The 13,675-nt window shown below is 31.4% G+C and overlaps 1 protein-coding gene across 1 annotated transcript; it reads right to left on the bottom strand.

Moving 5' to 3' along the window:
• Window positions 1-5,343: 5,343 nt before the first annotated feature.
• Window positions 5,344-9,747, bottom strand: Glo1 (Glyoxalase 1). The gene is made up of 6 exons (XM_065512106.1): window positions 9,698-9,747; window positions 9,528-9,616; window positions 9,322-9,458; window positions 9,169-9,255; window positions 5,769-5,882; window positions 5,344-5,555 (listed from the first exon to the last, which is right to left on the bottom strand). Exons 2-6 carry the CDS (start codon window positions 9,597-9,599, stop codon window positions 5,432-5,434), a joined length of 534 nt encoding a protein of 177 aa, XP_065368178.1. The 5' UTR covers window positions 9,600-9,616; window positions 9,698-9,747; the 3' UTR covers window positions 5,344-5,431.
• Between the last annotated feature and the right edge of the window lie 3,928 nt (window positions 9,748-13,675).

Here is a 13,675-nt window from a genome sequence, read left to right as displayed (position 1 = left end):
GGGTCGCCTTTTATTTGGATTGGCTGGACGTTGGCAACAAAGGGGGAAAATCCCAGATTGATATGAAAGTTAGAAAAGGTTCCTAAATGGCCAAGGGATTTGTTCACGTTGAGTCCGCATAGAACTTTCTTAGCAAATGTTTCAAAATAAAAGCTAAAAATTTTAAGTCATACACACAATAATTTAAAAGGAAATTGTGTAATTTGCAATTCAAATAAATCATTGATTACATACTTTATCGCATTATTGTTCTATGATAAACAAATTTATTAAATTTCAAGTGTCCAGCAGTTTTTAAAAGGTGGCACATTCTTGAAAGTCATTTTTAAAGCGCGGAGAAAATGGTAAACATTTAACCCCCTTCTACATCAGTACTGTGAGAGCTTTTGAGAGGTTTTCAAATAGAAAATAATCAAAATAATGCAAAAATATACATTGTTCTGTTATTCTTCAGGTGGCTATAATGTTCTTGAATCGAGAATTACTCATATTAGTCACAGAAACAAAACACAGGTTTAGGAAAATGTGAAGCTACAAATAATATTGTTACGTTTTTACCTTTTAAAAACGGTGGTTTATTTCCTTTAAATTAACCGAATACCTTTGATTGTAAATAAAAGCAGTTTAGTGGCTTAACCCTTTAATGCATATTGTTGCCAATTGTCTACATTCCAGTTTCACTTAATTTTAGACGAATAAAAGCATGATATTAATTCAGAAAAATCAAATGGAGTACGAAAAGTTTCAGCTAACAAAATTCTAAATCAAACTAATGCTAAATGAAATATAATAAATAAAAATCAAATAAATATTTGATACTTTATAGAAAAATAAAAGTAACAAGTAAGAGAGCTATATTCGGCTGTGCCGAATCTTATATACCCTTCACCAAATTATACTTTAAAATAAATTTGTTTAAATATTTTTAGGAAACAAAATTAAATTTTTTTTTTAATTGTTTTTAAATTTTTTTTTTTTTGAAATTGTTTTTTAATTTTTTTTAAAAAAAGTTTTTTCCAAATTTTTTAAAAATATTTTTTTTAATTTTTTTTTTTGGAAAAAAATGTATGAAAAAATAATTCGGGTTAAAAAACAGTTTTCCCGACTTTGACCCATTGTAGGTCCAACTTACTATAGCCTTATCTAAATCGTTGCAATGGACTTTGAAATATCTATCATTAGATATCCATATTGTCTATATTAATGACTTAGTAATCCAGATATAGGTCAAAAATCGAGGTTGTCCCGGTTTTTTGCTCATATCTCCGTTATTTATGGATTTTGCTGATTTTAAATAGCAAACTTCTCGAAAGAATGTCTGATAGAATTATTGAAGATTTGGATCCCGAAGTTATCTGGGGTCTTCAGAAAATTGATTTCAACAGGCAGACAGACAGACGGACATGGCTTAATCGACTCCGCTATCTATAAGGATCCAGAATATATATACTTTATAGGGTCGGACAATTATATTGTGGAAATTACAAACGGAATGACAAACTTATATATACCCTTCTCACGAAGGTGAAGGGTATAAAAACGGAGGTTTATTTCCTTTAAATAAACCGGATACTTTCGATTGCAAATAAAAACAGTTTAGTAGTTTAAAATTGTAACAATTCTTTATTTATTAAAATTTACATGACAACAGTTTAAAATAGTCACTCTGTGTTTTTATACAAATGCACGTTTAATGTACAAGAATGCAGATTAACTCTAACAGCGCCTATCATAAACTAACTAACTATTTATACACAGCGCCATCTTCCTTCGAGTAGCTTCATGAAAGTTCCACTTCTACAATGATCAATTCAAAGCTTTTATTCAATGTTGTATGTTCCACAGCTATGTTAATTATATCCACAGTTGTTGCAGCAGCAGTGTTTGCTGATTTGACAGCCCTTGGCCGAGTGAATTCGGGTCATTCCGGTGTGTAGAACCGGCTGTCGTTCTATATTTTAACTGCTGTTAATCGGCCGGTAAACAATATTGTCCACATTTAGAAGTCCCCAGAAATAGAAAGGTTATATTATAATTGGTATATTTGAATTCAAATACTATTTCGTAACAATATGCTGCCCTATTTAATAAATCCCTTAATCGGACCTGTTCTGCAAAGCAAATCCGAGTAACTGTTTCGATTTTTCACATCTTCTATATAAATAAAAATCAAATGTCGTTCGTTGGTAATTGCATCAGTTGAGAACGGCCGGACCGATTTAGACAAATTTTTTTTTTAAATGTTGGTCATAATCCAACTGAGGTTTTTACGGAAAAAAGTGGTTGACCACGCCAACTTTTACGCCCACTTATGATATCATAAGTGGGCGTAAAACTCAAAATATCTAAAATCGTTAATAACTTGGCCAATAAGCGTTTAATTACGAAAAGAAGCTCGATCTGTGATCACTCATATTTCTGGGCAAAAATCGATTTTTGAATATAAAAACTCGAAATATCTAAATTCGCTAATAACTTGGCCAATAAGCGTTAAATCAAGAAAAAGAGCTCGATCTGTGATCACTCATATTTCTGGCCAAAAATCGATTTTATTTACATAAAAACTCAAAATATCTAAATTCGCTAATAACTTGGCCAATAAGCGTTTAATCAAGAAAAGGAGCTCGATCTGTGATCACTCATATTTCTGGCCAAGAATCGATTTTTTATATAAAAACTCAAAATATGTACATTGATTTACATTGCAAGTTGGTGTTACAAGTCTTAGGTTTTTGAAAACAGACTTAGGTTATTTGTCTCTCAGTCTCTCTATGACCATAATTGTACATATTTTAAAATCAAATGTAAATCAAACATAACCCAAACTTATATGAATAAAAATTATCATTCAACAATACGTTTTTTTTTCTTTTCAACTATTTTTACCTATTTCAAACCGCTTCTCACAAATTCACAAATCGAACAAAAGCATTTTTTTAATTTGCACAGGACAACGTCTGTTGGATCACCTAGTTTTGGAATAAATACAAGTGAGAGAGCTATATTCGGCTGTTCCGAATCTTATATACCCTTCACCAAATTATACTTCAAAATAAAATTTTTTAATATTTTTAGATAAACAAAATATATTTTTGTTTCCAAAAGTTTTTTTTTTAATTTTTTGGAAAAAAAAATTTTTCGAAATGGTTTTTTAAAATTTTTGAAATTTAAAATTTTTTTTTTTTAATTTTTAGCTAAAAAAATCTTTGGTGAAAAAATAAAATTCGGTTTAAAAAATATTTTTTCCGATTTTAACACCTATTGTAGGTTCAACTTATTATGATCTTATATACGTCGTTGCAAAGGTCTTTGAAATATCTATCATTATATATCCATATGGTCTATATTAGTAATCCAGATATAGGTCAAAAATCGAGGTTGTCCTGGTCCTTATATCTCAGCCATTTGTGGACCGATTTTCTCGATTTTAAATTGCAACAGATCATGAAGAATTCCGGAGATATTGATGTATGAATCATGTATGTAAGTTATTTGGGGGCTTCGGAATGTTGATTTCAACAGACAGACAGATGGACACGGCTTAATCGACTCCGCTATCTATAAGGGTCCAGAATATATATACTATATAGGGTCGGAAAATTATATTGTGGAAATTACAAACGGAATGACAAACTTATATATACCCTTCTCACGAAGGTGAAGGGTATGTATATGCAGGACACTAAATTGTCATGTATTGGTTTTTGGAAACTTCTGGGTTTACAGAACCGTGGAAAATATGTTTTAAAATAAATTTTTAAAAAATATTTTATCAGAATATCTAACAAACTGCATTTAAAAATTTTTATTTTGAAATGCCTTGTAACAGGAAAAACCCTGAACCAATTATTAGTGCCTTATATCTCTCCCATTATCCCCTAATTAAATATCTTTATGGCTGTTATCACCTTTTTGTATTCTCTTTTTTTTTATTTAATATTGTAAATAATTATTAAATGTAAATTAAGTGTACAAGAGTAGCAGTTAAAATGACAAGCACTCAATGTAAACAAAACCTGGACAATTTCATCATTTAGTTTGTTAGACAAATATATAACACAAAATGTTTCATTCAGTTTTAGACATTTTATTTGTTTACCATTAAAACTAACCATTATTTACAAAATTTGTGACAAGTGCCTACATACATAGTAGGTTAAATATTTACGTATGTATATACATATGAATATAGTAGGTAATGCGTGAAAGGTAATAATTAAGTAATGACACAGAATAAAATTCACTATTTAACAAAATAAAGGGGCAAAGAAAAGCAGTTTAACTTGAAATTTTCTGATTTATTTAAAACTCTTTTAATTAAAAAATATTTTTCTTTAAACAAAAATTTAAAAATTCTTATTTTATTACAAACTAGTTGATCGCCCCCGCTTCGCCCGGTAGCATTTACTAATGTTAGTTCTTGAAGTTTCTCCAACCCACATACACCTGCCTGTTCTTATTTATTTGCAAATAAAATATCTAAATTTGTACTGCATACTTTAGGGGCTTTTTTATTACAGTTGACTGGACTCACAAAAAAAAAGAATTTCCGAGTTTTACCCGGAATTTTTGAATTTTTTTCTTTACAAACCATCTCCTGAAAATTTCGAATCGTATAAAAAAAATCAGCCAAATCGCTCCAGCCGTTCTCACGTGATGCCATTACATACATGGACCATTTCATTTTTATATGCAGCCCTGTCACACATTTTGTTCGGAATGGTTTCAATTCCGTAGTTTTTATTCCAATCGATTTCGTTTTAGGTTCTTCAGATTCCGTGTAAATTATTAATTGAAAAAATATTTAATCACCCCTATCGGCAATAACATGTGAAATTTTGTTCCCATGAAATATTCATTTCCCTCGAAGGGAAAATTGCTATCGGAAATATCATTATGAACTTTACATTCACAATAGTTGATTTTGTTCGTAACAGCTGTTTATTGTTTACAAAATTCCATCTAAAAATTTCACAAGGGGAATTTTTTTCACATGAACAAAGTTGATGAACGAAAAAAGGAAAAGGGAAAATATTTCATGTGAAATGTTGATTCGCGATAGGGGTGAATAATTCTGAATTTCAGATTTTAATTTCACAACGTTTTTAATATTAAAAAAAAGTGAAGTTTTTGGTACAGAAATTGATTAAAATTTTTAGAAAACCAAATAATTATAATGAAACATCAATTCCACTTCGAAAACTGAAAGTGGTTTCATTACGAAAGAAATTTTCGTTATATTTTTTCTGAAGAAGCAAAATGCGGAATTAATTCCACTTTCGATCGGAATGGAATTCTGTCACAGGCCTGATATATAGAAGATAAAAAACATTTTGTAAAGAATTTCGGTGTAAAAAATATCAATCTTTATTTTGCGTAAAAAAAATATCCAGTATTTTGTTTCAATTCCATATATTCAAATATTCAATACTTAGCAGACAGTATTGGCATTGAAAATTTCAATCCAATAACCATCGGGATCCTTAATAAAAGCCAAACCCTTCATACGTCCATCATCGGGCTTCTTAACGAAATCAACGCCCATTTCTTCAAATCTATTTGAAAAGAAATATATAAGTTTTCAATATTTATTACATACCATAAATAAATTGATCAAATCTACAACATTTCCAATAGTATATCAGAAGTTTATACATGTATTTCAGAAAATTTCTTAAAATATTTCAGAAAATTCTGCTTATATTTTAGAAGTTTTTGAAATACAATTGGAATTGTAAAGTGTCAAGCAATAAAACACTTGAATTTACCTTTTACAAGCAGCATAAACATCGGGCACCATAACACCAATATGACCAAAACCACGGGGATCCGAATTTCCATTATGATAAGATTGATCAGGATCACTTTCAGTGCCCCAATTACTAGAATATAGAAAAAAATCATTTTAAGAAAATCGTTTAATATAATACATGACAGTATTTAATATTGTAAGACTATATAAAGAAAGGTTTGAAGCTAATAAAGAGGCGGTGAACTTTAAATTGAAATAAAACAGAGAAAAACGTTTTAAATATCCATCCTATTGGCTTTATTAATTAGATAATTTTATGGCCTTAATGTTGTTTAAATATGATTTCGGTCAAGTGGCCGCCGCGGTCCAAATTTCACACACCCTTCGCTGTAACAGGCTGCATTTCGGCAATAACGCGTTGAATGTTCACTACAAAGTGATCGATCGTTCCGGGTTTATCTGCATAGACCTTGGGGACTTTACATATCCGCAGAGTAAATAATGTAATTGCATCAAATCACATGAACGAGTTGGCCAGTTAAAAGCTCCATTTTTTTAAATTATTCATCAGCCAACTGTTTCAGTAAATTGATTGTATGTCGAGCTGTGTGACACCATCCTGCTGAAACCACATGTCTGCAATACTAATGCCTTCCAATTGAGGCACGAAAAAGTAAGCTTGTCTTTATACCGCACTTCGACTGTAACATTCTGACCATCGTTATATGTGAAGACATATGGACCAATGATTCCACCGGCCCATAAAGCGCACCAAACAGTTAGGGACTCAATTTATAAACCCAAGCGTTCAGAAACCTAAGCAATTTGTATGAAGAATACTGGGAAAAGGGTTTTAAACATGGAAAAAATGAGGCCCTTATATTCTTTTTTGGATGTAATGGTGTTATAGCTTGAGGATTATGAGGAAAGAAATTATCCTACATCCATATAGGATCCGACTGGTGCAAGAAATAAAGCCAGCTGACCATCAATGGCGTCGTATGGTCGGTGAATGGGCTGAGAATCAGCTGAAAGTTGAACCAGAATTTTATCGTCAAATCATCTTCAGCGATGAGGCTCATTTCTTAACGGGTATGTAAACAAGCAGAATTATCATTTTTGGAGAGAGCACAATCCTCCTAAGACTCTTGAGATTCCATTACATCCCGAAAATATCACTATTTGGTGCGGTTTACATGCCAAAGGCGTCATCGGCCCATTTTTCTTTAAATCCGAAGCTGGTGCCAACAATAGCGTGAATGGCGTACGCTACAGGCAAATGATTCGTGATTTGTTTGGAGGAGAAACAAGCCATATAGCTCGTGAAACCATTGAGCCAAACGTTTGGTGACCGAATTATCTCTAGAAATGGACCTGTGAATTTGCCATCGGCTTTGAATATTTTATGACATTTTACATGCGATTTCAGAAATTAAACCTATCGGCAATAACATGTGAAATTTTGTTCCCATGAAATATTCATTTCCCCTCGAAGGGAAAATTGCTATCGGGAATATCACGATGAACTTTACATTCACAATAGTTGATTTTGTTCGTAACAGCTGTTTATTGTTTACAAAATTCCATCTAAAAATTTCGCAACAAGGGGAATTTTTTCACGTGAACAAAGTTGATGAACGAAAAATGGGAAGATGGAACATATTACATGTGAAATATTGATTCGCGATAGGGGTGTATATGAAATACTCACCCCTATCGGCAATAACATGTGAAATTTTATTCCCATGAAATATCCATTTCCCTCGAAGGGAAAATTGCTATCGGGAATATCATGATGAACTTTACATTCACAATAGTTGATTTTGTTCGTAACAGCTGTTTATTGTTTACAAAATTCCATCTAAAAATTTCACAACAAGGGGAATTTTTTTCACGTGGACAAAGTTGATGAACGAAAAAAGGAAAAGGGAAAATATTTCATGTGAAATGTTGATTCGCGATATGGGTGACTATAGAATGGCGCATATTTTGTATTACTCCGTTCAAAAAAACACGGATTTTGAGTTATAACGTTGTTGCAGCAAATGAGCTATATATAAAAGGGTAACGTGACTGACTGATTCATTCATCAAAGCTTTAAACTTGAAATTCGGGTAATGGGTTGGTTAATTTAAGAAGGGATTTTTGGAAATTTGGTCATTAAGGTGGATAAATTCGGCAAAACCAGATAAAACCAGTACCTCTATATCTACAAAACAAATAAACCTAGAAATAATCACCCCTATCGGCAATAACATGTGAAATTTTGTTCCCATGAAATATCCATTTCCCTCGAAGGGAAAATTGCTATCGGGAATATCACGATTAACTTTACATTCACAATAGTTGATTTTGTTCGTAGCAGCTGTTTATTATTTACAAAATTTCATCTAAAAATTTCACAACAAGGGGAATTTTTTCACGTGAACACAGTTGATGAACGAAAAAAGGTAAAGGGAAAATATTTCATGTGAAATATTGATTCGCGATAGGGGTGAATATTTTAAATGTGTCCGCCTTTAATCCAAAAAAGAGCTGACCGGTGTCTGGTTATTTTTTTTTTGAAATTCGAAACCCAAGTGGCCATAAGGGGTAAAAATAGTCCCCGTAGAATATGTATATCTCCTAAATAAATACACATAGAAATACAATTTTAAATGCATCTGGCTCAGATCAATAAAGACTAGAAATCTTTTTGGTACTTTTTTGAAATTCGAATTCTTTTGCCTTAAAAATTGAATGTATTCTTGCAGCTAATATACAGGCCTGTCACAGAATTCCATTCCGATCGAAAGTAGAATTAATTCCGTATTTTGCTTCTTCAGAAAAAGTAAAACGAAAATTTCTTTCGGAATGAAACCACTTTCAGTTTTCATATTGGAATTGATATTTCTTTGTAATTATTTGTTTTTCTAAAATTTTTAATCATTTTCTGTACCAAAAGCTTTCCTTTTGTTTTAATATAAAAAACGTTATGAAATTTAAAACAGAAATATAGAATTATTAAATATTTTTGGAATTAATAAATTGCAAAGAATCTGAAGAACCTAAAACTAAATCGATCAGAGTAAAAACTACAGAATTGAAAGCATTCCGAACAAAATGTGTGACAGGCCTGATAATATCAAATAAAGACCTACAATTGAAGGAGATATAAGACTTAATAAATACCTACGAATGCAGCTAATATAAGTCTTAAATAAAGACCAACCAATCTCAAAAATATAATTCATTACATTACTTTAGAAGTAAATAATAATAAATTTCTCATTTCATATCTTTACAAAAAATCTTTCCCTACATTTCTTAACACATTTTACGCCTCACCCTCTTCAACAAACTTTTCTTAAGCAAAAGATAAAAACCAATCGATTTACACTTGTTGGTGCGTGTGGGTACAAAGTCTTTAAACTTACTGAGTTAATTCAATTGTTGCCTTACGGCACATGGCCCATTTAGTGCGTTCCTTTTGATCTTTAGGGACATCAGCGGGATTTTCATAACTAAACATAAAAAGAAACCCATTATAAAATACTGTAACAAATACCTACTATACTTTTTATACCAACCCCATAAAATACAAAGAAAATTTAGCTTCTGGGAAATCCAATTTCACCAACAAAGTCATACCCAAAACACCGGTATAGAAAGGCAATGATTTGCGGGGATCTTTAATGCGGTACATGGTCTGTTGGAAAAGGAAATCCTAAAAATAAAAGAAAATGGAATTTAATTTAACAAAATAGTTATAAAAAAATATTTGTCTAAATCACACCTTTGTAGAGGGATCTGCCGATTTGCATAATTCATCAGCTTCCGAGTTAGATAAACCGCTAACTTCAGCCATTTTTGGTAAAGATTTTCCTAAAAATTATTAAGCAATTTTTTAATTTGTTCCAGAAAGAATAATCTTAAGTATTTTTTATCAAGTGATTAATTACTTACTTTTTACCTCTTATAGAATTTTTGGTTGCAATAACAACTACAAACTGGGCGAGATAATAATAATATGACGAGGTATGAATGAGTTCACCATATGTTCAGAGACTAGCTAGAGAGGTAAGTCAATTGTTTGAAATCAAATTAAAATGTCAAAAACTTAAATGTTGCAAATGTATTTGTAAAAATATCTTATATTTTGTTATTGTAGCTGTCACATGTGTAATAATTATTTTAGGAGCTTTTTTTAGCAGTTTTAAGTGTTCTCTCTGTGTGTTACTCTGTATGGTTCTGTGTGTTGACAAAAAGCTTTTTTCAATAAAAAAAGCTTTCGTTAAACATACTCTATACTACAGGGGTGAACAAACCAGAGCACCACGATATTTTTTTTGTAAATTAAAAATAGTTTCTTGTATTTTCTTGTTAAACTTTTTAAAGTTCTTTTTCCTGTTATAAATTGCTAAATTATCATCTCAGTCAAATATATTGGAGTATAAACCGGTATGAATTACTACTATTATTTCTTCCATTTAATTTAAATCAACAAAAGTTATGTATACAGGCCTGCCAAAGAATTCCATTCCGATCGAAAGTGGAATTAATTCCGTATTTTGCTTCTTCACAAAAAGTAAAACGAAAATTTCTTTCGGAATGCAACCGCTTTCAGTTTTCAAAGTGGAATTGATATTTCATTATAATTATTTGGTTTTCTGAAATGTTTAATCAATTTCTGTACCAAATCCTTCACATTTGTTTTAATATGAAAACCCCTGACAAATTAAAATCAGAAATACAATATTATTAAATATTTTTGGAATTAATAAATTACACGGACTCTGAAGAACGTAAAACGAAATCGAACGGAATAAAAACTACGGAATTGAAACCATTCCGAAGGAAATATCGCAACCTTTTTAAATTTATTAGAATATGTTTATTTTTTGGTAAACAAATGTTAAATTAATTCAGTTCCTTTTTATAAAATTGTATTTTTGGTATTATAGGTGATATTTATTGCAGATTTAACCCCGTATCGGAGTTGTCATAGAATCCAATCATTGTGGGAATCGGTTTTGAAAACGACAAAAAATGTACATTTGACTTAAGAAATTCAATGTAATTTTTTGTTTAATCGATAAGGAATTTAATTCTAGATCGAATATAAAACTAGACCAATGTACTTTTTCTGTCGTTTTCAAACCCGATTCCGACAATGATTGGATTCTATGACAACCCCTATAGACATTTAGCAAAAGGAGAAACAAATAGAAAAATCCAAATCTGCGTAAAAAAGGTGAAAGTGGTTACAGATTTGAATTCATCGTAGAATATCCTTTAAATAGCTAACCTATTCCCCTGATAAAACCTAGAATGTCACCCAATTTACAGCCATTTCTAGGAATCTAGTACATAGCAGAGCTGTAAATGAATTATTCTTTCTTGATTTTAATTCTTTTCACAATAAAAATAAATTGATTGAAATTTGAAGAAATGCAAACGAATTAGGCAGAAATGAATTTCAATTTATTTCCAATTCAAATAAATTTGTAAAATGAATTGCAATTCGTTTTCAATTCAAATGAATTTGTTAATGTGAATTGCAATTCATTTCCAATTCGTTTTAATTGAATTGATTTTGAATTCATTCCAATGAATTGGAACAATGAATTGCGATTCAAATGAATGAAATCAGAAATGAGTTGCAATCAATCAAATTCAAGAGCAGATCATTCCCACGACAGCCGGTTCTACGCACCGGAATGACCCGAGTTCACTGGCTGTCAACTCAGCAAACATTGTTGCTACAACAACAAGAGCAGATCTAGGGGGAATGAAAAATAAAATATTCAGTACACAAATTGAAAAGCCTTTTCCTGGATCCGCTCCTGATCATAGAAAACATGGTGTTTGTTTAATCTTTAAAATTCTATTGAAAAAAAATTCCAGAACATACAAATATGAGATTATTTAAACAAAAAATTATTGTTTGATAAAAACACAAATTTAAGTTTCTTTTAGCAAATAAACAAAATTTTTCCCATTTTGATAGGATTTTCGTCGATACCTAATAATTCAATTTATATTCTGCCGTTATCAGACAATTCCAGTATATCATGGGAATTTCAAATCTAAGAATTGTTTGTCTTTGGACTTTACTAGGTGATATACAAAATGAGAGTAATACTTGTTGTCTTTTACATACAAAATTAGTTGAATAACAAAACGACAGTGATGTTTACTGTAGATTTACTTACAAAATCTATTTCAATCAATTCAATTCAAATGAGTTGGAAATGAATTGCTAATTATTTTTTTAATTCAAAATCAATTCAATTGAATTGGAAATTAATTGTAATTCACGTTGACAAATTCATTTGAATTAGAAACGAATTGCAATTCATTCTACAAATTCATTTGAATTGGAAATTAATTGAAATTCATTTGACAAATTTATTTGAATTGGAAATGAATTGCAATTCATTTGAATTGACTCAAATTTCATTCAATTAATTTTTTTGTGTGAAAAGAATTAATTAAAAATTTGCTAATTCAGTGTATGAATAATTCGCGAATTAATTCAAAAATAAATGATTCATTTTCGGCTCTGGTACCTAGACATTTAAGTCCCGGGCAGCTGCACATAATGTTCTCTACTGTCTTCAATTCCTCTGCATCCCCATATATTCTACAAAAATCCTGTATGCTATTATCCCATTTACCTATAAAGGCCCCAATTGAACAGTGACCGGTTATCACTCCTGTTCTGAGACTACATCTACCCAACCCAATCCTGTATGCTATTATCCCATTTACCTATAAAGGCCCCAATTGAACAGTGACCGGTTATCACTTCTATTCTGAGACTACAACTATCCAACCCAATTAGTGTTTTGGTTGCCTTTGCATCCAGTTTTGGCCAACATTTCTTGGACACTTGACAATTCGTCTAACTATTTCAAGATTGGTTGGTAGAGTCACGTTATCTTTCAAATATTAGCCTGTAGTAGTGAAAAATAGGAGATGTTACACACCGGTCCATATTACCATGGTCCAGATATGATACATGTCTGGCCAATTCATCCGCTACCTCATTTCCCTGTATGTTACAGTGCCCTGATATCCAACACAATCTTATTGATTAGTGTACTAATAACTCTTCAAGAACTCTCCTACAGTCCTCCACTATGCCTGACTGTCTACATAAATTCTCACTACAGAAACATTTTTACAATACAAATTCGTTCAATATGACCTTTTCCCACCTTTCTGGCAGCATATGGATTCCGATCCAAAAGAACTGCTCATCTTTTGAGGCCAAGAACGAATGAAGTCTATATCGGATACTCTGTTCCAAAGTGAAGTGTATCCCACAGAGACGGTATACATAAATTTTCACTACAGAAACATTTTTACAATACAAATTCGTTCAGAGTATTTACCATAGTTAGCTATGACATTTTCCCATCTTTCTGGCAACATATGGATTCCGAGCCAAAAGCACTGCTCTTCTTTTGAGGCCAATAACAAATTAGCATATTTCACAGAGATCGTTTTGCATTGATCGAAAAAGTCTGGACTATAAAGCGGTTGAGACAAAACTTTCCACTTCATTCTAAATAGTTTTTAACTGGTATTTCAACATGTGGCCTATCATTGCCATGATGAAATATTACGATTTCATGTCTAGCTTCAAACGAATCAGTTGCAGTTCAGGTTCTGTGTGATGGTCTGGTCAGATTTCAGCAGCTCATAATATATACGACCCTTTTGCTTCCACCAAATACAGATAATTACCTTAGCGCCATGGATATTTGGCTTTGTTGTCGATTCAGCTGGTTGGTCGGACTTCACATAAGATCTCTTACGCGTCGGGTTATCGTAATGGATCCATTTTTCATAGCAAGTAATAATTCAGTGGAAAAATGATTTTCTTTTAGCGTTAAAACATCATTTCGGACATGCAAAATCGTCTTTCAAGGTCTC

This window comes from Calliphora vicina, chromosome 5, assembly GCF_958450345.1.
Source record: "Calliphora vicina chromosome 5, idCalVici1.1, whole genome shotgun sequence".
Taxonomy (NCBI): Eukaryota; Metazoa; Arthropoda; class Insecta; order Diptera; family Calliphoridae; genus Calliphora; species Calliphora vicina.
The sequence above is the reverse complement of the archived record's forward strand: the minus strand, read 5'-3'. Positions and strand labels throughout refer to the sequence as shown.

Coding starts and splice junctions, on each gene's coding strand:
- Glo1 (XM_065512106.1), bottom strand. CDS start 9,599: ATGGCTGAAGTTAGCGGTTTATCTAACTCGGAAGCTGATGAATTATGC. Junction 9,256..9,321: donor TTTTCTTTGTATTTTATGGG/GTTGGTATAAAA, acceptor TTTTATGTTTAG/TTATGAAAATCCCGCTGATG. Junction 5,883..9,168: donor GCAACAATTGAATTAACTCA/GTAAGTTTAAAG, acceptor TCTATATTCTAG/TAATTGGGGCACTGAAAGTG.